Raw genomic sequence first — 26,543 nt, 5'->3', positions numbered from 1 at the left:
TGTTAGTACAGTTAATATTTAAGGGTGATTGCAGACTATTTTCTTTTCAAAATTGGTGCATGTACAGCATGGGGAAAGCCATCGCAAGGTTCCCTTGTACTCAAATGGTACAGTATGGAAATTGCCAGTTGAACTGTCATTTGCATAGAACAGATATAAGTCTGCTGCATGGAGCCAGCACTCATATAAGTGTCTGGGTGGTGGCTCCATGCAGCCAACCAGCGCCCCTGCACTTAGTTTTCACATGCCCCTCTCTCTCCCCCAATTGGCATTTCTTACCACATTTGCTGGATGGGAGTGGGTGGAGGGAGACGAGTACAGAGGACGCACTGTGCAAACATTCATTCTTTCTTCTGCACTCTGTTCTGGAATTTGTTTATTATTTTTTTTTATTGTGACAGTCAAAATGGGACTTTTTCTACAAACAAGACAAAAGAAAAACATTAGTTTACAGTACACAAAAAGAAAAAAGTCAATAAAACAATCAAACAGCAAACCAATCATTAAATACATCAGTAAAATCAATTTCATTCACTTATAAAATCTTTGACTAAAAAGTGACATTAAAAAAACAAAGAAAAAGACAAAGGAACTTTTAGAATATTTCTCAATATATACCCCCACTAAATTAATTTAATCACTTGGCATTCCAATCTAATTGAAGTGTCAATTTCTTTTGGAAAGCTCAGACTTCATTTCCAGATAAAGTAAACCAATAAATATTGAAGCCTTGTTCGAAGATACAATCTCTTAAGAATCTCAGAACTTCCAGCGATAAAAATAAAAAAAACTCATTCCCTTTCTATAGTCTTTGCCAAAATTCCTCCTTTGTCAACCGAAGGGAATCGTGAACAAATTGCCTAAAGAACTTAATTCTCAGACTGAAAATACCTGAACATAGCATCAACAAATGTTTCACATTTTGTTTTAGCCCTAAGTCACATCGGTCGCATACACCATCACTCTCCACAGCTTTATTTCTTATCCGAAGGGTCTCTCTAGTTAGCACCAGGTTCATTCAGAACCTCAAGAAGTTGGATCTCCAGTATTTATTTAGACATTTTAGCAAATACCTAGGTAATTGACCTAGTGGTCTGAGGTAACATATCAAAACATTTCGAGGGGATTGGGTCCTCTGATGTATTCCATATATATGACAGTAATCACCACAGCTGTGCTGCTTCGGAAAATCTTTCTGCGTCCTATGTCGATATGCCGTCTTCGAGGATCTCCTCGGACGGCCGATGTCACCGGATGTTATAAGTAGGACGCACGACACCCGTAGCCGCAGTTCCGTTTTTTCCACAAACGTGTTCGCTTCGGAGATCCCGGCGCGCCTCGACTCTTTGGAGTTTTTGTTCTTTTGGTTCTTCGAACCTGTTAGTTTGTGAAGTTATCGGGATGTCTTCCTCTTCTTCCAACCCGCGTCCGGGCTTCAAGAAGTGTGGGGACTGCGGGTCCAAGATGTCGGTGACGGACTCGCACAACACCTGCCTCTGGTGCCTCGGGGAGGCCCACGACACGGATGTTTGTCGACTGCCAGTCGCTTACGTCCAAGGCCTTGCGGGAGCGTAAGAAGAAGCTGTCGGTCGGTAAGGTGTCCAAGCTGGGCTTTCGACGGACAATTCGAGGGGCGACTCTCCGCATCGTCATAGTAAGTCTAGGGGGTCTTGGTCCCAGAGTGGGTCCCACCACTCCTCGCCGTCATCGGTCGCCTTCCTCATCTGAGGACTCTGCCCATTGGCGGGTTGCTTATCCCACCAAGCATGCGACTCTGGAGGAATGGACCTCCTTCGGTAAGAAAATGTTGGCGATTCTTGAATCGCAGGGCACCGGTCCGTCTGCGCCTCCGAGTGGGGTCGGGCGTGACCGTACTAGAGACACTGCTCGTACGCCTTCGGGCTCGGGAGGTTAGCACGATTCGCAGGAAAGGGCCTGCTCGGACAAGGGGAAATCGTTCTAGTCCTGCCCGTTCCAGGTCCTGGTCCTCGACGCGCTCGAGCCCGTGTGCACCTGTGAAGTCTTCGAAGAAGACGTCTGTGGCGCCGAGGTCGTCGAGGGACACTCTCGAGGCTCCGCCTCCGAGGAAGTCGTCGACGCCATCGGCACCCAGGCTGTCGAAGGACACGCTCGGGACTCCACCCTCGAGGCCTTTGTCGAAGCCGTCGATGCTGTCGGCACCACGCTCGACGTTGACGCCGATTCACTCCACGCTTTTTGAGGCTGTTTTGTCGGAGGTACCCCGTGGCACGTGGAACCCCCTAGAATGGCTCTGGACATGGCCAAACAGGTCTTTGTCCCCCATTCTGTGCCGACTTCCCACCATCTGGATTATATTTCTGAGGTGGATGAGGGTTCTGAAGATGGGATGGTTCCTGATATGGTACCAGACGAGATTATCTCTGGACATAGCCAGATTGAGGTCCTGCATCAGTCGCTGCACGACGCCAGTGGTCTGGACACCTCTCCGGATGTGGAGTTCTGTAGGCCTGAGCCTGGCACCTATGCCGAATCCTCGTACCGGCGCCTTATGTCGAGGGTCACCGAGTACTTGGGGTGGTCTGCTCCATCAGGGGATTTTCTGCAGGATGACCTGACGGATATCCTTGACCAAGGTCCACCAACTGACCCGGTACTGCCGTTCCATATGGCTCTGCAAAGGAGGGCAGCGGCGGCTTGGACTGCTCCGGAGAGTCTCCCGGCAGTGGACAAGTCTTTGCTGCGAAAATACCGCCCAGCCAGTAGCGACCCCTGCTACTTGACCATGCACCCCACTCCAGAGAGTTTGGTGGTGCAGGCGGCTATGGCCCCAGCAAAGCAGGCGTCGTATCCTACCATCCCTCCTGATAGGGACGACAAGCGTTTTGATGGTTGGGCGAAGAAAGTGTTTTCTTCAAGGGGTATGGCTCTTCAGGCAGCCAACTCTGTATGTGCCTTGTCACGTTTCACGCACACTCTGTGGAACTGTGTTTCCTTAGCGGCTGAACATATTCCCGAAGGGGACGAACGGGATGGTTTTCTTGCTATGATACAGGATGGCAAGGATGCCATGTGTGAATCCGTTCAGTCGGGTCTGGACATGGCAGATTGTGTCAGCCGGTCCATGGCGGCGAGCACCATAATACGCAGGTTTGCATAGTTGCGGAAGTCGGGGTTTGCTCCTTATGTGCAAGCCGGGCTCCTCAACATGCCCTTTGATGGTGTACATCTTTTTGGCAGCAAGGCTGACGAGAGCCTTGAGAGGTTGCAGACCTCAAAAGCTGCAGCAAAGTCGTTGAGCGCTGCAGTTCGACAACCTCCTCCTTTTCGTCCTAGGGGACAGCAATGGAGGGGAGGGTCCTTTCGTTATTACTCATCCTTTTGTAAAGCGAATGGAGCTGCTAGTCAAAGGGGCCACCGTAGGAGTGCCAGAGATGGAAAACAAAGTACTCGAGGTGCCAAGACCGCTCAGGCAGTTGCCTCTTTGCCCTCAGGCAATGCCGCAGCCGCTTCAGTAATGAGGCCATGTCCCATGGTCCGCCGGTTGGGGGAAGGCTGGCGCAGCATCTTGTAGAATGGTGTGCCATTACTTCAGATGTATGGGTTCTGGAGATCATAGCCCACGGTTACTGTCTTCCTTTTCGGCAGAGGCCTCACGACAATCCACCAGGGAATCTCTCTTTGAAGTCCGGATCCGCTCCTTGCGCAGGAAACTCAAGCCCTGCTGGAGAAAGGCGCCATAGAACTGGTGCCTGTAGCGGAGAGGACCAAGGGATGGTATTCCCCTTATTTTTTGATTTCAAAGAAAGACTGGGGATTGAGACCCATCATGGACTTGCACGGTTTGAACAGACACCTCAGGAAGGACAAGTTCAAGATAGTTACTCTTTCTCAAGTCCTCCAGGCCCTTCAACTTCAGGACTGGTTTGTGTCTCTCGACCTCGGACGCTTATTTTCATGTGCCGATCCACCCAAAGCACAAGAAGTACCTGAGGTTCGCGGTTGGTGACTCACACTTTCAGTTTCGGGTCCTGCCGTTCGGTTTGACCTCCGCCCCGACGGTCTTCACCAAGCTCATGGTAGTGGTGGCAGCGCATCTCAGGAAAGGGAGGATTCACGTCTACCCCTACCTGGACGATTGGTTGATCAGGGCACGCTCTCCCAAGCAAGTCCTGGATGATCTGACCGTCACCTGCCACTCCCTCCACAAGCTGGGCTTCTCCCTCAACTTAAAGAAGTCCCACTTGATGCCAACACAGTGGCTCCAGTACATCGGAGCAGTGCTCGACACTAGAGGCAGTGTTTTCCTGCCCAGGTGAGGGCTCATCACATTCAGCAGATGGTGCACAAGTTTCAACATGCCCAGAGTCTCCCGGCGTTCGAGTTCTTGAGGTTGCTCGGCCTCATGGCATCCAGCATTCTTCTGGTGCCAGAGGCCAGGTTGCGGATGAGATCTTTGCAATGGGCTCTCAAACTCCAGTGGTCACAGTCCTCCGGCAGGATGTCGGACCCTGTTCAGGTGCCGCCCTCGGTAGCCCGGGACCTTCTGTGGTGGGCCGTCGAAGGCAATCTGATGAAGGGGGCTCCATTTTGGCTACCCTGGCCGGAGGTGACGATCGTGACGGACGCGTCCCTCACAGGATGGGGAGCTCATGTCAACGACCTGACAGTCAGCGGTCGTTGGTCTTCGTCAGAGTCCAGACTCCATATCAATCTGTTGGAGCGGAGGGCCGTCAGGCTTGTCCTGAAGGCTTTTATGCCGACTGTGCGAGGAAAGAATGTCCTGATTCTGATGGACAACACAGTGGCCATGCACTACCTCAACAAAAAGGGAGGGGCAGGGTTACTTCCTCTGTGCAGTGAGGCGATGCAGCTCTGGTTCTGGGCAATCCAGCAGGAAATTTCGATCTCGGCAGTTCATCTGGCCGGAGACGACAACGAGACAGCAGACGCTCTGAGCAGGCAGAGTGCAATCTCTCACGATTGGGAGTTGGCGTAGGAGATTCTCCTGGAGATCTTCGCCCTTTGGGGGACCCCTCAAGGGGATCTCTTTGCCTCCAGTGTCAACCGGATGTGCAAAAGGTTCTGCTCGCGGGAATTTCCTCCAAGAGGAGCCTTAGGAGACGCGTTCGTGGTGGAGTGGTCATTCCCACTGCTGTATGCGTTTCCTCCTGGCCCCGTCATCCCGCAAGTGCTGCGGAGGTTACGGAGGTTCGGTTCCCGGATGATCCTCATTGCTCCGGCATGGGCCAGGAGGACGTGGTACCCGGACCTTTCTCGACTTGTCCATCTGCCCTCCACGTCGCCTTCCCTACCGAGACGATCTGCTCTCACAAGAGGGGGGGGTCAGGTTCTCCATCCAGAGGTCATATCCGTCAACCTTCTCACTTGGCTTCTGAAAGGTTGAGGTATAGGGATTGGGACCTCCCTGAAGACGTGATGGAGGAGTTGCTTTCGGCCAGACGGCCGGCGACAAAGTCCCTGTACCCTTGCCGTTGGAGAAAGTTCTGCGACTGGTGCAGGGTTAAGAATGTGGATCCTTTTTCATGTGACATTCCTGTGGTTCTGTCTTTTTTGTTTTTGCTTTCTTTAGCCCACAGGGGCTTGCAAGTGGGTACCATTAAAGGTTACCTGGCGGCGCTGTCTATATTTAAGCGCTCGTCTGAGGAGTGTTCTTATTTTAAAATTCCTTTTAATTTCTCAGTTTCTAAAAGGGCTCACTAATGTGTTCCCTAGTCACCTTTCCAGGTGCCCGATTGGGATTTGAACCTTGTTCTCAAGTTTCTAATGGGTGCTCCGTTTGAGCCTTTACATTCTTGCCCTTTGAGACTGTTAACTCTTAAAACTGTATTTTTAGTTGCGGTCACTTCCGCTCGCAGTGTGTGTGTGTGAGTTACAGACACTTTCAGTTAAGCCACCCTTCACTGTGTTTCATAAGGACAGGGTCGTCCTTAGAGTTCGTCCTTCCTTTCTTCCGAAGGTGGTGTCGGAATTTCATTTAGGCCAGAAGGTTATTCTTCCGGTATTTTATCCTCCTCCGCATCCTGGTAAGGAAGAGAAGAGGCTCCATAAGCTGGATCCAAGGAGAGCTTTAAGCTTTTATATTTCACGCATGTCCCAGGTCAGAGTGGATGATAAACTCTTTATTGGTTACGCTGGAAGGCGTTTGGGACAAGCTGTTACTAAACAGACTTTGTCTCGATGGATTATCTTGGCAATTTCTGAATGTTACCGCTTGGCGGATAAGGACCCTCCGGTAGGCTTGCGGCCCATTCTACCAGGGGTATAGCTGCCTCTACTGCCTTGCAGAGGGGTGTTCCTATTCGTAACATCTGTGATGCAGCCACCTGGGCTTCGGTCCATACTTTTGTACGTCACTACTCCCTCGATTCTATCCGTGGGCAGGATCTGGCCTTTGGCAAGGCGGTCCTTTACTCTGCAATCTGATTGAGCATTCTAAATTTCTATGTTCTAAATTATTTTCCCACCTCCTTACGTTGGTACTGCTTTGGGAGTCTGTCATAGATATGGAAACGTCAGAGGACCCAATCCCCTCGAAGAACAAGTTACTCTCTTACCTGGTAACGTTCTTTCGATGGGATGGTCCGATGTATTCCATATCGCTCTCTCCCTGCCTTCCCCGCTACAGAATTTCTTATGCGATTGCAGCTTACGTTTCCGCAAGGCTTTCTGTGGTCATATGGCAGTAGTTTGGTGCCACACGTTCTGGGGGAAAAAACTACAACTGAGGCTACGGGCGTCGTGCGTCCTACTTACAACATCCGGTGACGTCGGCCGTCGGAGGAGGTCCTCGAAGACGGCGTATCGATGTCATCGACGCAGGACGTAGACACCAAAAGATTTTCTGAAGCAGCACAGCTGTGGTGATTACTGTCATAGATATGGAATACGTCGTCGGACCATCCCATCGAAAGAACGTTACCAGTTAAGAGAGTAACTTGTTCTTCTTATCCACAAACCCGAGATCTTGTTACAATCCAATCATTCTCTGCAATCTTTTTCTTCACTTTTACTGGCTTTTCAATTAATTTGCTTTTTGTTGAATTGCAAAGTGTGAGCTGTCGCATGACATCTTGTTTTAATTCGTTCAAAAAGCGGTTGGTATTTAATTCCAATAGATGCTTAATGTCTTAAAGTAAAGAATGTTTCATTGGAACTATGATGAGCCTAGATAGGGCCATTCTTTTCCATTGAGCTTGAGAGGCTAGCGATTGAATGACCAGCTCATACAGTAATGGCGACATCGGCAAGGAGGGTGGCAGGTTTATAACTTTTTTCCCCCAATCCACTCTCCAGTCGTGTCCAGTTAATTTTAGTCGTCAATGTTTCCAGTTCAATCCCATACATTAAGACTGGGACTAATTTGCCTTGATAAAATTTCAACACAGGAGCCAAAGTGAATTTGCAGTATTTGTGTAGGATTGATTTCATCTGACTTGTCAACTGTCTGTTTTTGCTAATAAGATGATACTCAATCACTACAATTGTGGAATTTGATTTGATAACCTAGGTATTTTGTTTCTTATGCTATATGCAATTTGATGTTATCTAGAGACCACCCACATTTTTTCACAGCACCTCCCTTACTTGATTTTAAGGCCATCACAACGGTTTAGAGGGATTTATCAGAAGAGCATTTTCTTTAGCATAGTTCGCAAAAGCAAGCCTCAGTCTTTTCAGGCCAATCGCTGTACAGTCAAGCAATATTACATCATCCGCATAACCTAAAGCACATATATTTTGATCCCCATCCATGGTGGTGCAAATGCTAAGCCCATGAGGTAGTTCCACAGGTCTTCCATGAACATATTAAACCGACACGGGGCCACTATACACCCCTGTTTTACACTCTTTGTCGCTATTTTTGAAGACGGGTCTCCCTCCAAGTCAAACGGACCTGGATAGAGGTTGCTTCGTGCAAATGGGATAATTATGGCTAGCAGACCCTGTGGTATGCCCCACTTCTTCAATTTCCACCATAGCTTACCCCTATTGATGGTGTCAAATGCACAAGAGAGAACCATCCACCGCACGTGCAGATCCATTTGTTTTTAATTGTTGGTAGGCAAGATTTTCAGTATTATACCATTTAATGAAGTAGGAAGACCCTTGCGGAAGCCTGTTTGATGTTTCAATATTATTTTGGCTATGGTCCGCCCAATCTTCCAAGTCTTTAAAAACAAATCTGGTGGAAATGTTACTGTCTACATCCACCAATGCTATAGGTCTGTAGTTGGCTGGATTGGATATCTCTCACCCTTTTTGAAGATTGGAATAATGAATCCATTGTTCCAAGAAGGGGGAATTTTACGAGCGCTCAGGAAGTTGTTGAAGAGGGCAAGTAGAATAAAAGACCATTTGTCAAACCATTTGGTCCTGATTTACTAGAGCTACAGATGAGGTCCTCGATCAGTTTTTTATCCTTGGTTAATAACCACTTCTGGCCATTTTCCAGCTGATAATTAATTGGATTAGATTCTTCCAATTTAGAAAATATTTGGTCCAAACAAGCTCACTAATACAGTTAGGCTGAGAGCTGGAGTACGTGAAGGAAGAACAACCATTGATTAAATTCCAAAAATGTCTAGAGTTGGACTCTATTACTGCCCCCAGTGAGTGGCTGAAATTGCTCTTAATACTATTCATTTATCTATCTGTTTAACTGATCCCCCGGCTGCCTAAACCTGAGGACAGTTTCCACTCTGATTTACTAATAGTGAGGTGTTGTATGAGTCCCTTAACTTGTGACGTTTTCTGGAAGTCAAAGAATAAGGAAAGGGGGATATGATCACTAGACCCTCTGTCCACTGCTTTACACTCTCGAAAATTAGCAAAGAGCTGATCTGACATTATAAAATAGTCTATAGTGGATGACTTCCCACCAGTTCTCCATGTTTTGGTAGCTGGGATGTCCCCCTCAATCGACCCATTAGCTATTCGAAGAGTCCAATCCCCCAATAAATTAGACCACTGACAACCATATCTGACAGAAGGAGCCATCTCACTAGCACAAGCACTGTTCCTCAAACAGAGTTTAAATCACCCGCCAGCAAGATGTTATCTGCAGGGTATTTTATCGAGACATGTGATAAGATATCCGAAAGATCATCCAGGAAGTCAGACAGGTTGGAATGGGCGGTGCTCCAGCATAAACTAACTATGATCCGTGAGGTTTTTCAGAATTAATTTTCATCACAGAGAAATTATACCATTATTGCAAGAATCCCTTCCCTACTGGTTGGCAGTTGTTCAGACCGGGATATGCGAGAGTGCCTTACCATTAACAAACATCATACTGCCAGATGGTCTTCCCTTTGAAGCTTTTTGGGCCCCCTGATGAAATGACATGAAACCTCCTTTTGAGCTGGTAAATCTGGAGTTGATTTATCAAGGGTTCCCCCCACCCTCTTCTTTATCACCTGAGGATCTTCTTCTGTGAGGTTCTTACTGTCTTTACCGTGGAACTCATCTTGAGATTTCCTCGATTCGGTCGTGGGTTTAACCTTTCGCAGAGAGTTGTGCAACACATTGTCACCCAATTGCGCTAATCTTATAAATTCTTTCAGTATTGATTGTGGAAGAGGAGTGTCATCTAATGAAAAAGGTTCCGTAGGTGCCTCCCGATTGTCTTCTCTCAATTCCGCAAAATCATTCCTCATGACATCTAATGTTAAAAATACAAAGTCCAAATCGAATTTGACCAAATGGGCCTTGATTTCCTTACCCATTGTTATATTCTGCTTTGCCTCTTCACTCAAGAGCAAATATTTTTTTAGACGGAAGCATTGATAAGACCATTTAGGCCTATCATTGCAGACTCACAGGCACCCACCTCCTTTGTTAATTCAAGTAACGTCCCTGAGTTGGATTGAACCTCTGATTTTAAGAGTTCAAACACGTTGACCAAAGAGTTTAATACACAACTTAGTGTAGAAAGTGCAGACTCTGAAGGAGAATTAGATTTTTCCGTGGAGCTTTGGGTCTTCTTTCGTTGTTGATGACTTTGTGTCTTTCACTTACCCACTTGGAGGAATGAGAACCTGAGATTCAGGTATGGAGATTGCATCCTCCGGCACCACCCATTCATTTGTCTGCACCTCGGACTGATCCATTAGAAACATGACTTCTTCTTCATTCGCTATGCCATTATACTTGTGCCCCCCACCCAGACCCTCGCATATGGCACTATCAATTAAAGTTCTTTTAGAGATTTTCCCCTTCAAGGTAGTTTTTTTGATTGATGAGGTTGAAAGTGTATAGTCCAAATTGTTAGGCAGTATATTCGACACTAAGACCGTCTGGGGGCGAGGACTAGATGTTACTAAGTGTGCAGAGAAATCAATATTCAAATCAACTGGCCCCTCATTATGAGCATAGTGAATTTGAGGATAGTATGTAGACGTACCATAATTTTGATCATCAGAAACCTGCATATTATCAGTCTCGGGTGCCCTTAGGTCTCCCTTCCAAATAGCACTAGGACCACCAGTACCACTTCTTAGGTTATAACACATTTATGGCAAACTGGGATATAGGTTTATTTTCAGGTATTTAGAAAAACTGTTTTCTTCAGCATCTCTTTTTCCAAACACAGATTTCAATGAGTATTATTGAGAAGCACCTGAGTGTTAAAAACTATTCCAGGCCTGGCCTGGTTCTCAAAGACTTGTGGCCGTTATAAAACCACTTCTGTACCAGGATCAAAGGGTAGAGCCCCACAGTCTCCTGAGAGTTCGCTGCCACACCATACGCACAACTGAGAAACGGCTTGATTTCCGTAAAAGTCTAATCCGGATCGTCAAAGTTGCCCAAAACATTCAAAGCCAACCTGCCCACATGATCAAAGGGCAAATCCCTGAAGTCTCCTGGATGTTCGCAGCTTTAGACCAAAAACAGGGCTGAGTATCGTTTTTCTAAAGCCCCGTAGGATTTCCTTGTTTTGTACCTGCAAGAATCTCTACACTGCCACAACTTTCAATTACTTATGTATATGTAGGGTAAGATTCAAATTTCCGCAATGGCCGCCTTACCGCCGAGATCGACATGAGCAGAGTTCCAAACACACATGCTTTCTCCGGAACGGCACAGAAATAATTATCGCCCAGAACAAAAAGGCACTACAAGGACTGTGTGTCGGCACCAACGTTCCCCTCAGCTAACTTCAAGGCCAGAGAGTCAGCTGCTTTAGCAGCTTTCAGTTGGCATACCATAAACTGTTCGTAGTGGCGTTTACACAAAATCCTGTGGCCTAGTAAGTTAGCGCTAACCAGATCCGTAATTATTAAGAGCAAGCATTTAAATGCATGGTTTGCCAAAATGACTTACTTGGATGGGCCCCTCCGCACCACTCCTGAACACACCAGAACACTTCTGCTACGCTCCACGTAGTATGTGGCTATTTGATCTGTTAGTGTTCCCACCTTGTTAAAGGTTTCGTGCGCCAGCCAGCAGGAGTGGAAAAATTATGCAAACACTTTGTTCTTCTCTCCAAGGACAAAATAACCGAATCTCAGCACAGCACTGCACCATTTCCTCAAACACACCTGAACAGTTCTGGAATTTTTCACTGCTCGCTCTACTTGTGTTGATGTGGAAGGTGTGAGCAACAAGGGGAGGTAAGTGCATCTGTTGGTAGGCTTGTTTACACTCTCACATTCTAACACTCGAACTCACACACTAACCCACACACACACACTCTTGCTAACATGCTTACTAGCTAGAAGGGGCTGTGGCCTTTGTCCAATGCAGAAAACCTCCCAACCAAGTCTTGGAATCCTGCAAGCCAGTACCACCCTGTCGTAGGATGGAGTGAGAGGAGAATGGGGTTTGGGGAGGTTCCCAAATTTAGCAGAGTGGTACAATTTTGCTGGGACCTACATGGCCCTTCGGAGTGCAAGTGACCATCTGCGTCCCTTATATTTAATGCCTCTACCATCATCAAATTACCAATAGTCTTCAATGACCGCAAAACATGTTGAATAAGTTTTAAGTCCCAACACTAATTTTAATGTGTTGGACCAACATTGTAACATCAAACGACCCACAAAGAACTTGATAGTTGCATGTTAACTGCAACATGCACATGTCCCAGTTTTCATGATCATCCAGGTTTTATAACATGTGCTGTGTAAAAATACACTGGCAAGCCCTGATCAGTGTGGTTCAGCGTTGCTTGGAAAGTGAGCACAGAAAATCACTAATGCTTTGGGGAGTTTTCTTTATTATATTTCTAAGAAATGCTAGATGACGCATGCAGCTATAAATTTACCCAGATACCAAACTAACGCAACATTCAAGCTTGCCTGACCAAACTAATAGCTATTTATTCATGCAGTAGTCTTAAAGTTGCATGAATAAATATACTTAAAAATGAGAGCAAATGCTGCAATAAATAAATGGTGCAGTCTGATCTCAGCCCTGCATTGATTAAAACATTGTCTATTACACTGTATACTGTGTTGAGATTGCTTGGAAGAGCCAGTCGGCTCCTTTTTGTTCAACTTACCTGAGAGCCCTACTCCCATCTATCTTCCCAATGCTCCAACCTGTGATGTGTGTTCAGTTGGCCATTGATCATCTTCCAGAAGCTTTAGGAGGGATCTATCATTAATCGTTACTGCAGTGTCCTTCCGGGGGGCTCAGCCCACACAGCCACAAGCAACTGCGATGCACACTACCTGACAACACCCACTCTAAAGCATACATCACCCTCGGCCTCAGTGGCTCCTCCAATAGAATAGAGCTGAGTCCCATGCAAAATTCGTTCCAGCTTGTCACATAGATTGTCTCTTCTGACCCCTCTGAATCTTTCGATAGCACGCTTCCCCCTACTGTCAATCACAGTTGGCTTTTAGGGACCCAGCCACTCCCACACTAGCTTCATTCGTAACTGCAATGAATGCGCACACACACATTTTACATCTCCTTCACCGCTTCTCAATCCTCTGACCACAATCTTCCACCTCTAAGCGCTTCGAGGTCATACCAATGGCAGTAGGCGCTATACAAATACCATATAACATAACTTAGGTTTTTATTTCATAAGCTAGGCCAGGGGTCTCCAACCTTTTTTGGCAATGAGAAACATTTGCTTATGAACTCGACAGAACTGTGGGCCTTCAAAATGAGTTTGGTGGTAAATCTGCTGATTTAACACCAAACTCGCTTACCGTTACCCCCACTCTGTACCTTTGTGTTACCAGAGGATTATGAGTGGTGGTAGGATGGTGTAAATCCCCATTTTCGGAGTCCACAAGACTACATGGGGATTTTTGGTGGTTTTACTGCATGTGGTAATTCCATGTTGTATATTCACTGATTTTTTTTTTTTGCCTGAAAGTGGAGGATTTGTTTTTAGCAGTATGATGGAGGTAAATCTTCCATTTCAAGGACAAACCCTGAATTTGATGTTGCATTTAAAGTGTCCGTAACTCTGTTATTAAAACATTTTTGTAGTAAAAGAATTTCTGCCACATTTTTACCCCACTGCCAAGCTCGTAATGAGGCCCATTGTCTTTCAGGTGGTGGTAAAATAATTAAAACTCAAATTATGACAGTAATACATTGATGATTCCAAACTGAAGATGTCAATATGCAGCAATTAGTTGAGGGGAAAATCTAGTCTGGGCGAATTTGCTATGGCTTTTAACTTAATTTGGTATGCAGCTAGTGTTTACAACAATGTATATGGCAAATGGGGCATTTATTATTTTTATTTTTAAACTGTATTTAACAAAACTTGAACAGATGACAATGACCCAGTATGGTATATGCAATGCGTGACTTAACAAAGAGGGGTGACAAGCCTAAGTCGTCAGGCAGATAACCAAAAATATCCAAAGTGCACACCTATATCGAGGGAGGACTACAGCCATCCTCTATGCCAACTGTTGCTGGGTGGTGTCCAAATTCCCCATTCGAGATAAATACAGGCGTAGCGGGGCCCAGATATTCTTGGGGCTACAGGTCTTAGTTATTGTAGCAATAAAGGTCTATTCCAGCTCATTGATATACACCAAGTCCCGCAGCCACTCCATGTGTTGGAGCCAGTTTAGATTTCCAGTGACTAAGGATATATTTTTTAGCAACCGTACAAGCCAAATTGAAAAATGTTCTGGTGACTGTCAATACTTTACCAATATCTCGTAACAGTTATTTTAGGGGTGACATAGTTGGGAGAACATCCACAATATCTTCTAACGTCTCAGCAATTGCCTGTCAATATTGTGCAATGTGAGGACATTGCCCAAACCTATGAAAGGTATTAGCCAGTGTAGCCCCACATTTCACACAAACATTCTGACACCACAGGGAGAACTTAGAAATTTTGGCAGGGGTATAGTGCAGCTGATTGAGTACTGTGAAACTGAATTAACCGATATGTAAAAGTTGAATGTGAAAAGGTACAATTGACAGATTGACGAGCGTTAACAAGGGATGCTGACAAAGGAGACAACATGAGCCCGAACAAGGGATGCTGCGAAAAAGGGGGTGAAGTCTAAGTCCTGAAATACAGTGAGCTGACAGGCGTGAACACGGCAGAGGGATGTCCATAGTGAACTGTACAAAGACATTTTATGAAAGTCCCTAGATAAATTGCATTGAAAGCCATAGTGAACCCTATCGAGGAAGGCGAACAGTCGAGTCAGATCTGAGCCCGGAAGAAGGGGATCCAAGGATGAAAAGCCAACACCCACCGACCTGTGAGTGCAACAAATCAAAATGCAAAAGGAAAAGCCTTTTGAATGCATGATATGCCAGAGGGAACCCGATAAAGAGAAGTGATATTTGAGAGGGGTCTGAAACCAGAAGACGGGGAACCCGGGGGTGAAGAACTATCCTCCAAATACAGAAAAGAGCTTTTGTGGAACTTTTGTTTGGTTTGGAAGCTTAATTTATTATGTCACTGCTTTTACTGTTGTCATCTATTTCATCTAGGACTTCCCACTATCCAGGTGTATCAAATTCTAGGTGCTGCCTCTGACCTCCCCCGGTATGGAAATATCACATCAACAAAGAACACCTCTTCAACCCCTCCTCAAATTATCCTAAGAATTCCCAAAACAAACACCAACCCACGTCCCGCTTTTAAAGCATGTCTCAGTGATATTGACCGATGGATGACAAGTAACAACCTCCGTTTGAACCCCGATTCTGAAATAATGGTGTGCGGCACTACTGCCCCTCTCCCGCAAACGCTCACATGCCACCCCTACTTTGCCCTCCCCCCCTTCCAATTAGTCAAAACCTTGGCTGCACTATGAACTCAAGCCTAACCCTCTCCAGTCAGATCAATAATGTATCAAAATCCTGTCACCGGCACCTCAAACTCCTAAGACACATCTTTCCTTGCAACCTGCAGACAAATGTTCAAGGAGATACTGAGCAATGACACCACTGAAAGCAACTATTAAAACAATAATGTCAGTCTGAACGCAAAAATCGCAAAACACGTAAATGAAATCTGGAACAGTGGGCTCGTAAGAATAAAACCCCCACTTCAGACACTCACCTCTCCTATCGCTATGCTCACTCTCTACTCTACACCAACACACAATAGATCGCAGCTACACCCCTCGATCAATTTCTGCCTAGATGCTCACATACGAACAACACTCCATCACCTAAACATCCTGCTAAAGCTAAGTTAAACCCCCACGAAAAATCGGCTTAGCTGCACACATAAACGTCCCACACAGGCCTAACACAGTCAGTCCAGTCTCGGAGATCAACCTCCAGACTGCACACATTCAACTGATCTCAATACCACCACACCTAATACTAGGATGCAGCTACCATCAGGCAATCGCGTCAGCTGTGCACATAATGAGCGCATGCAAGCCCCCTATGATACATTACTCTCTCGACTGACCTGGACTACGGTCCCCGAGAGCGTTCAACCCACAAGTGCTTTGAGGTCATAACAATGATATATATAGAGCGCTATATAAATGCCAAAATACAAATGCTATGAAGCTGACAAACCCCCGAACGCAGGAGGAATAACAATCAGAGGTTCTGCTATCATTAAATAACTTTAGGGATCTGCACCCAGAAGAGGGGGATCCAGAGGTGAAAGACATCACCCATTGTATCTGTGAAAAGGAACTCTTGTTTATTATTTGAATACATCATGCCCACGGCGGCAAAAGAGTTTTTGATAGAAAAAGAGACTTAATCACTGAGTGCCCCAATTGCTGAAAACCAGAACTGTTCTCTGTTCTCTTGTGCTGGGAAAGGTTGAGTGTGCTGTGCTCGCACCTTGTCCCGTGCTTCAAACGTGGGGAAGGGAGACCTCAAGTACTGTATCCTGACTTATTATTTGAGAACACTTCCTTTTTTCTTGAGAACATTATCCCACACTTTTTTGTATTGAGCGTAAATATTGGCAATAGGTTTTTCTTAGTATAGGCCCTTTTATTTGACACAATGCCACTAGGACTGCCTTATTATTTGCTGGTCGAAGCTTGCTCCCATCTTAGATTTAGGTTTAGATTAGCCGTTTTTCCAACCAAACTTTACAGTTTTATAAACACCCTTGAACTCTGATCACTTGTGTTTGTCTTTACTGTTGCCACCATGAGTTCCTTACAGCACTAACCTGTTAGAAAGATACTTGCCTATCAGTTTTAACATCTATTGAATCGTCAGAAGATGAACTGACTTAAGATTTTTTATAATTTTAAATATATCATCAAATCTTATAATTCAGTTCTGCCATATATGGTGAAGCAACACTCTCAACAGTGCAGGGTCGCTATATTAAAGCAAAAACGTAACTTTTTTCCCCACAAAAGACATACTGCGAGCTAAAAGGAAAATTCCCAAGCAGGAAAGACTGTCGCTTCTGGAAGATGGGAGTTGAATCGCTTCAACAATTATTTGTACAGTGTAATGAACTATTAGACACTCGAATGCACCGGTTTGGGACATTTGTGACAAATTTTGATGAAACGACTTTAGTAAACTTCTGGCATCGACTTTTATTATTTAAAGATGATCTATTTCAAGTTGTAATTCCTAGGAGTGTAATGTCACTTCGAAATTAATTTTATAAGTGTGAAAAGTTTAATGTAACTGACACACAAATATTTGTTTTTGATACATAAAAAGTAACTACATATCTAGAACGGATTGATTAAAATTAACTGAATTCATGCTGATGTTTTGCAAATGGTAGAAGTTGCACTATCGCCCCCATACCATTTATACCCAACAATGCCCATGAATTACGACTCTGCATATGTGATATTTATTTAACATTTATTTTATTCACTTTGTGGTAAATTCTATCCATTTTCATTCCTGATGACGCTAGTAAAACTAGGGAAACCAAATTGTATAACGGAAGACAAACAGCCAATTGATTTGTGTATTTACTTTTTGTTTTCTCCTTCAAGAAACAAAGAAGTTGTTCTGTATTTGTTAAATCAAGGAGCTGATGTCAACTTGCGTGCAAAAAATGGCTACACTGCCTTTGATCTAGTAATGCTGCTTAATGATCCAGGTATGTTTCTTCATGAATTTTATCAACGCTCACAAATATATCTTGACTGGAAATGTACACATGGAATTCTCGTAATAGTGATTTTGCAGCATCAATCATTTCAGAATGTGCATGCTTTGATCAGTGCTGTCTTCTAGTAGTTGAATCTGCATCAGTTGAAAGGGGGCTCTAATGAGATTCTGTATGACACTGGCTTCAACTCAAAAATCCAATCTGATTTGCCACAATGTTCCTTTCTGCCACTGTTTTCTTAATGAATGATCAGCATCCGAGAGCAGCATCTACTGCATGTGTCATTTGATTATTTTGATAACCTAAATTTTATATATCTTGCAAAAGCCCAAGGAGACTAATAACTAGCCAGCTACACATAAGGTAAAGTGCAAGACAGATTTGATAAATATGTATTAGCAAAGAAAGCACTGTGAAGAAAGGAAAGCAAAACAAAGTATTAATCCAAGCAAACAGTTTAGTGGTCATTGGTATCGAAAAAGAGATGAAGGGTGATGAATAGAAGGGGGTTAGAAGAAGTAGGAAAGCACTCTGGGTGGAGCTTATGTAATACTGGAACGTAGGAGAGAATGCTCGTTTTTGCTTGGCTATAGGTGATCTAGCTAGTAGTAGTTTGAGCACAAATTAAGGTAAAGTTAATGAGGCAATTATTTGTAAGTGTATATAAATTAGCAGGTCTCTGTACATCTCTTGATTACTTGTGAGATGTGTATAGTCAAATGGTCACCAGCTTTCAGTGGAATACTTATGCCAAGAGTAAATAGATGAAGGAAGTGAAAAAGATCTGAGAGAGATTCGAGAACATGAGCTTAGAGAATGGAGGGAGAGGGTGAAGAGTAAGTTGTGAAAGTAAGTTAAAACCGAGTGAGGTGGGGAATGAAATCAGGAGACTAGCGACATTCAGGAGAGTAAGACACAAGTGTATGGAAAGGGAAGACTGAACAGTATCCATATATAAGATGGGGGGGGGGGGGCTGCATGCATGAGACTCTAACTGAGCGCATTGATTGCAAAAAGTCAATGGGGGAGCCCAATCATTGTCATCAAGCATTGAGCATAAAGAGTAGGGATCTAGGTTTATGCCATCAGATAGGGACAGGACCATGTGTGCAATTGTTGCAATTGCTAAAAGTGGTCTGGTACCATTACGTTTGGTAACAATCTACATCTGTTATCTGACAATTGCCCAAAGATGCCCCTCTGGGGTGAACAGGCACTCTTTAAATACACCTGTTTGTTATGTTGGGTGGGGCGGTTGTTCATAGGAGAAATTTCATTGAGCAGAACAGGAGCCATATAAGACAGACATAGAAGTTAGGTTAAAGGTTTATTAGGGACTATCAAAGAAAAATTGAACTCTATAAAAAGATATTGTCACCTTGGATTCAAGCAATAGTCTCTGGGTTTTGTAACCGTCAATTCAGGGATCCCTTCCCAGGATATTTTCAGGGGTTGGTCACAGTTTTAAGAGTTTGAGTGTCCCTCCGCCTCTTCCTGGGTTTTGTTCTGTAGATTCTGTTCCTCTGCTCCTTGTCCTCGATTCCTAGAGAAACCACTTGGCCAAACCTTTGGCCCTATGTCTGCATGTACACACACTAGGCCAGGCAAAGAGAGCTTGGGTCCAAGCAGCAGTAATAGATGTCTTCCCGAATAGCCACTGACAGGGGGGTAACCATAGTCTGTTCAGAAATTTGACTAAAGTATTTGCGCTACCTACCCATCTCTAGGTCTTGGCTCTAACTCTTCAGACCATATTCTCATGTACCTCCTCGACTCATAATGGTCTTGTACCTAAAGGGATCTCTCCTGTCATCTCCACTGTACTGCTACTCCTCCCCTTCCTATATTTCATCAACACTCTGTCACATACTTGTGCCTCCACCCCTGCTTAATTCTCTCCTGTTGGGCTTCTAGCATGCCTGCTCCTTGTCAACTCCTTCAAGCCTCCTCTCTGCTGTTCCTCCATTTCTGCTGATTGTTATTGCCACCTTTCTTTTCTACAAACTCCTTTCATCCTTCGTTCAGGTGTTACTCCCAACCTCCTCCTTAATGTTCTCCACCACCCCTCTCTGGATTTCTCTTCCAACCTTTTAATGAATGTACTACTCCTCTCCTCTCTTTGAGGTGCCTCCATTCTCCTCTGCACACCCTCCTTTCCTTTTGCTCTCCTTCCAGCCATCTAAATCCATTTGATGTTCCTCCTTTCCGACTCCTCTCTTCTCACAACCGCTTTACTCCTCACCTGCCCTCTGGCCAACTCGCTCCAGCCTCTTTCCTCTTGTCCCACCTCAATCTCCTATTTTTTCCTCTGTCTCCAAACAGCCACTGTACTATCAGGAAGACTATGGCTGATGCAGTGAGTTGGCCATCCCTCGTGGTGTAACCTCATTAGTGTGTTTTTATTTTCCCAGCTTAGAACTAAATTGGTTTAGCAGAAATGTATTGCAGATTTCTCACTGTGAACAGTTGATTTTGGGGGCTTTATGCTACCATATTGTACCACTCTTGGACCCCCTTCAGCCCTCTGTAGGGTTGTGGGTACTGCAGAAGGGTTACAGCAATATCCTGTTAATGCCCAATGGTGGCAGCTTAATTTTTAAAGTGGTGGCACGTAGATGTTTCCCCTGTATTATCACACACAAACCAGAACCCATTCAGGGAGAGGCTTTGGTGGGTTCTCCCTTCACAAAGTTTTTTCGAAATGCCAGCACACTGCAATTTAGAGCTCAATTTCGGGTGAAATTGGATACAAATCTATAGGACATACAAGCAGTTCTATAGGATAACACATTAAATAGTCAATAATGCAGATGGCAGGTCCACCAGTAGTACACGGGAGTAATTCAGAAATGCTGAATGCACAGTAGGCGACTTTGTGTAAGACACTATTTCAGTGATCTGGCATAGTCTGCCACTATCACACTGGGGCAAACGGCAATTGTAAATCATACCTATAGAAATTACTCCAGTTTTGAATGTTGTGCCATGAGATTTATTATTTATTGCAAATAATTATTACTGTGCTAGTTTAAAACACGACCAGAATTGCCAGACAAATAATCAATTACATCTAGGTGCAAGTGTGTCTCCAGCAAATGTCAATTTACCAATTTAAAGTTCAGTTCAATGTGCCAGCCTGTCAGTTTTAAACATTGCCATGAAAATATCCACATTAACGATTGCACGTTGTAATTCGCCTGGAAATCAAATTAGCCATGACTGTTTGTTATGCTATTAATAATGTATATGTTTATTGAGCAGAATTACAAATGACACCTTAAATTTTAAAAAGTTACACGATTTTAGACCTTAATGGCCCCTGTGAGCAACTTCCCATCTGCATAATATTCCTTTAATTGATGGGGTGTAAAGGGGAGTGTGATGAATTCTGCAGAGTCATCACTGATTCCCCGGTGGTAATCTCCTCTCACATGGCCAGGGGAACGCAGCTGCTACCTGATCCTGAGGGGACTATCGGGAGGAAGTGATGACTACATTGGAAGAAATACAGTATTCCCTCCCTCCCCCCTGAAACTATAACCAATACATATAAATACAAATACTGATGGAATTTTGTAAGTCTGAGCAAAATACCATTACACATAATGCTTATTTAACATCTATTTCTGACCGTTTTGATTCAAATAAGTATTCAAAGCAATGCAGTATTAAAAAGTCTAAAACTCCTATCAACTGCAACTCCCATAAAACCTCCAGTACTGGGATGAGAAAGAGCAGAAAGGAGTTAATATGGAGCAGAAAAAACACCGACCTAAATGTGCAGACCATTTGTTGTAACTGAAGTCAGCTGTGCCGGACATTTAGAAATGGTGTGCCATTTCAAGTTGAATGTAAAGGAGGAGGAGAAAAGAGATGCAGAGCGGGCGAAGTGGGAAGCAGAACCGGAGGCAGACACACAAAAGCGGACTGTGTGGAAGGAGGCAGGCGCTTCCTAACAGCAAGGTTCGAGAACCAAAGCGTGTGCTGCAGGTGAACCACTGAGGAGTGGGCACCAGTGGAGAAGGCTGTTGGCAACGCGGTTACAGTGAAGAGCAGCAGTTCCACCGGCGGATGACGGAGAAGCTGGCCGGAGAACCGCAGGAGGGTTTGCAGAGCAGTAAACGCTTTCTCGAAGCACAGACTTCACCACACTTCGGAAAAGCCAGCAAACACCAGTGAGGCTGCCCAGAAGCATTGGGAGCCCCGGGGCTTACTGACAGGCATACAAACAATTGGGAATTTATTTTGAATAACAATCAAATGATATAGAAAGACAGAATTTACACAATTCTCAAAATATGAGAATTCAATGTGGGGAAAGCTGGAGTAAATACTGTCATAAGCAAGTGAACACAAACGTAGCAGTTGAAAGGCAAGATCTGTACAAATCTTCATATATAAGTTGTCAATCTGGGGAAGATTGGAACAAGCAATGCCACAAGCTAAAAAACTTTAACAAGTTTCCATAAATGAGATGCCTAAACTTGCAAGCTGTGTATTTGGCGTTTGATTTGCAAATGGCCTTTAACGCTGTCCCAAGAGTCTTCTTACAGGCTACCCTAGAGAAGTTACATATCCCCCTGAGGCTGGGCCATGCCATCAGCTCTTTGTATACTGGCAACTGTGCCTGCATTAGCTGGGGGCAGGGAGGAAATGGTGAAATGACAAAGCCAGTTACTATTTGCATTCAAGTTAGGCAGGGATGTGTTCTAGCTCGCGTGGAATTTCTGTTATATATAAACAACATTGCCCTTGACCTTCATGCTGTGGCAAAGGATGCTCTTGGCCTGGGTTTGCAATTGGAGTTTACTCCTTTTTGCCGATGATACCCTACCTTTGGCCAAAACACCAGTGGTGCTTCAACATCAGCTTGAGGTTTTTGGGAGATTAGACTGTGCTAAAGGTCTTCGCATCAATCTGTCCAAAGAGGAAGACAATGAAGTGTGTCCCGCGTGGGCGCCTCTCTATCTAACAACCAGATTCTATGTGAAAGACCATCCCTTGGGGATGGTTGATTCTTTTAACTATTTGGGATGGACTTTCTCTGACAAGCTGAAATGGTTGCATCAGATTGCGAAGAGCTCTTTTCCCGGCACACGGCAATGTGGTTGCATTATTAGCATGATTTCTCATTTGGGGCGGGTGAGGCGGTGCCTGCATGGTGCCTGCAGTCACCTATGGAGATTAACTATGGGGCATGTCCGATTGTGCTTCTGTTCAAGTTGTAGAGAATACATTTCTCAAAAAGATACGGGGCCTCATTATGAGTATGGAGGCAGCCATGTCCTTAAAAAGGGCATGGCTGCCTCCATACCGGGGCCCAGTACCAGGTTCATCCAATGAGGACTTACCGGGCTATTCCAACCATGGAGGACCCGGTAAATCCTCATTGGAAAAACCCATCCCCATCCCAATTCCCATTCGAGCACCCATAGGGCTCTATGGGAATGGAAAGGGAGCTAATAACGGGCCCGTTAATAACGGGCCCGTTATTAGTTCCCTGGTCCCCTCGCGGGAACCGCTAAGGACTCCTGGTTTTATGAGGCGCCCTTACCGGGTCCTGCAAGGGAACCTCGTAATAGGGCATCCCGTAATGAAGGGTGCTGGTCCCGTACCGGCACCCTTCATTTCGGGAGCGCCATGGCCGTAATGAGGCCCACTGTGCCTACCCTTAAGTGCGCCTTCTATTCCAGTGGTTTCGGAAGTGGGACTAACCCAGATCAAACATACCATCATGCTCCAACCAGTATTGTACTGGCTGAGGATGTGGAACTTCGATGCCCTTTTATTATACAGGGAAGGGTTGGAGGGGGGGGTCTTATGTTTGGAGGGAAGCAAGCAGCTGCTGTGGTTCAAGCGCGTGAAAGAGATGATTCCCAATATTGGGCTTGCAGATCTTTGGGCAAGCCCCACCAAATTTGGCTCTTAGTATAAAAATCATGTCATGACTTGCAGCATTGGGTATGGGGTATGATGGACCGCACGAGATAGCTGGCACCTATACCCAAATGATACAATTATATATGCTAAATTCCGACTTGGTGTTCTGCCAATAGCATATTACAAACGTAACTGAGGCGAGAGTAAGTCATCTCTGTGCCCGTGCTGTTTAGCTACGACTGAGGATGAAATGCATTTATTTTGCTTTTACCCTGCCTACACAAGGGAGAACTCCCATTGGCTCAATCCAATTTGGCTACGCTTAAATGTAAGATCCTACTACATGGTGCTTGAATTGCTCTAATGCTTGAAATGTTGTGCCACCCGGGAAGATATAATGGCGATTTTAGCTATTTGTTTTACTTTGCCTTTAGGAAAAGTTTTTTTTTTGTGTAATTTTATGTCTTGGGGTGATGCAATTTGTATAATTGTGGATTTGGTATCCTTTGCTTTTGATGTTTTATCTTGATGTTAATACTCTTCCTATTATTGTATTGTATTTTTGCAGTGTGTATTCCTTTTATGGTGTAGTTATGCCAAAATCAAGAATAAAGAAATGAGATGAGATGCCTATATGGTTGAGGTTGGAACAAATAATACCTGGAGCCAATAAAGGATAAACCGTGAAGGAGCACGCCTGTGTTATACTTAAAGAGGAAGAGAACTGAAAAATAAAGAAAAGTTTGAAGACCTGGTGAAAGAAGTGCATCAGGTTGTAAGCCTTTGGGGGAAAGATACCTGGCAGGAGACCACACCAGGTGACCAACCGAGCCCAGAAGGAATTACTGGCAAGGGAGTACAACAGGAGACCTTCTTTAATACATTGCTGTATAGAAGAGAGACTTTTACCATCCTTAAAAACAACATTGCTTGAAAGGATAAGTTTCATTATCTTTAGCAAAGTGTTATAGGAAAGAGACATTTATACACTCTTAAAGAACCACTGTTTGATCAGAACATTTTTAATATTCTACCTGAATGTCAGATCTCTCAATCTGTAACGATGGAACCAAACTTGGACACGTAGCGTAGCCATAGAATTCTTTCTACAAATGGAACCCTCTGAACACACAAAGTAAATACAGAGGGATCAATTATTCGAAAGATAAGGAACACCCCACGAACGACCAGGGTCTGCAAAGAAACAAGATGAACAGCTTAGACTGGGAGTCAAACAATACTATGCCAAGTATGAGGAAATAGCCAACTAAACACTGACCAGAGTTGAACAAGGCTCCCAGAGTGCTCTGGTCAAGAAGGGTGAAAGCAAGACTGGGTCAAAAGATGCAATCTATGAAAACAGAATAAAGGACATGAAGCTAGGAGAAGATTTAAGGACATTAGAATGCAAAGGAAACTGGGAAACTTACCACTTGTCCTGATGATGTTTTTGTACCAAGTAGACACCCAGTGTACTAGTAACTAAACACGACGGCATGAGGACGCCTAATCGGAATGAGGCAGTCTCTAGTCCCAATCCTATCCCACCGGCACGAGGACGCCTAACGGCTTCAGCGCAGAGGATGGCAGCCTCTAGTTGAGCACTTTTCTTCTGTGTACACTAGGGTGTTGTTGGTAAGTTCACTGGTCAATGTATGATATGAGGCAGTAATCCAAGTGGTTGGTAAGTATTCCTTATCGTAATGAGCGGAGAACCCACCTTCCGGGACCAGTTTGTTGATGAGTGGGCGTGTAGCAGAACGTGCTGGATGAATCACACGGGAAGAAAAGTTATTCAGGTCGGATAATCCTAATCGGCAGGCAAGTGCGTTGTGGTAGAGCAGACCGGGTTCAATGCAAGGGAGATCAGGCAATCCGAATCAGTAGGCAGGCGCGTTGTATAGCAGACCAGGTTCGGTGCACGAGTAGACAAACAGTTCCAAATCGTCAGGCAATTGCGTTGTAGTAGTGCAGTCTGGGTCACAATGAATCACAAAGTAGCGGGGAGAGGAACAGGGGCGAGGAATGGAAATACAGAATGCAAGTTACACAACAGGGCGAAGTCGCAGCTGATTACAAAATCAGAAGTGAGGAACTCAGCAACCCGGAAGTGTTATGTAGGCTGCCATGGAAATCACGCCCTCAGTGTAACATACTGTGAGGAGAACGTAATGGACTGGACGCCAGTCGCCATGGTAACCCATAGCCATTGTATCTATGGAATAGGGTATGGCGAAAGCATTTTCACGTTCTGAAGTTTATTTCCATGAGAAAGGGAACTAATTGGCACGGGACCAGGACGAAACCTGACACTGAAACAGTAAAGGGGAAGGCAATCATCCTCTGGATGCAAGGTTTTCTTTTGCTTGTTAGATTTACACACTTTTTGCTGAATTTGAAGTAGAGACATTTACCTTTGACTTTTTGTTGTTCTTCTAAAGTGGCCGCTGGTCTAGCCTCCACGCATATTGTATTATGCTCTGGGTTATCTTATAGACACAATGAACTCATGTAAGCTCTTGTTAAAAGCCCTGCAGTCTATCATCACACAGCTTTCATCCTCCACACTCCCCCCGCTTATGGCTTCTGGGTGCTTTAAGGGATGGGTACAGATGGCGCTCCAAGACGCTTTTATTTCCTAAAACTTTCTCCCAGCAACACCAGTATAAAAATACTCCCAACAAGAATGGCAAACAAGTGACCGGTAAGAGTCTGGTCTATGATTCCATCCACATTGCTCCACAGATGTGTTTTTGTAAGTGGTATCAGAAGAGTAGGAGTGCTAATATTACTGTGGTCTGATATGAGAGCTACAACTTTCTTTTATTGTACATAAACAACAAGGTGCAGAAAGTATGGATTACAAAGGGATAACGCTTTTGAAGTTAAAATATGCATTTCAAAAACGCTATCCCTTTGTTATCCTTTTGTAATCTATTTTTGGGAATTGGGCGTTCCCATTGCCAAAGTGGGTCTTTTTAGTAAGTTAAATTATACACTTTCTAAATAGACCCCCTTTGGCAATGGGAACGCCCAATTTACAACACCAGTATAAAAATACTCCCAACAAGAATGGCAAACAAGTGACCGGTAAGAGTCTGGTCTATGATTCCATCCACATTGCTCCACAGATGTGTTTTTGTAA

The 26,543-nt window shown here is 44.6% G+C and overlaps 1 protein-coding gene across 2 annotated transcripts in view; it reads left to right on the top strand.

Moving 5' to 3' along the window:
• The window catches only part of ANKS6 (ankyrin repeat and sterile alpha motif domain containing 6), a 934,279-nt gene that overhangs the window by 257,194 nt on the left and 650,542 nt on the right, over positions 1–26,543 (top strand). For both annotated transcript variants that reach the window (XM_069620475.1, XM_069620476.1), the window contains exon 5: positions 17,400–17,506. In XM_069620475.1, coding sequence (XP_069476576.1) covers positions 17,400–17,506 — 107 coding nt within the window. The remainder of the gene's footprint in view (positions 1–17,399; positions 17,507–26,543) is intronic.

This window comes from Ambystoma mexicanum, chromosome 5q (assembly GCF_040938575.1).
Source record: "Ambystoma mexicanum isolate Mex_15411 chromosome 5q, UKY_AmexF1_1, whole genome shotgun sequence".
Lineage (NCBI taxonomy): Eukaryota > Metazoa > Chordata > Amphibia > Caudata > Ambystomatidae > Ambystoma > Ambystoma mexicanum.
The sequence above is the reverse complement of the archived record's forward strand: the minus strand, read 5'-3'. Positions and strand labels throughout refer to the sequence as shown.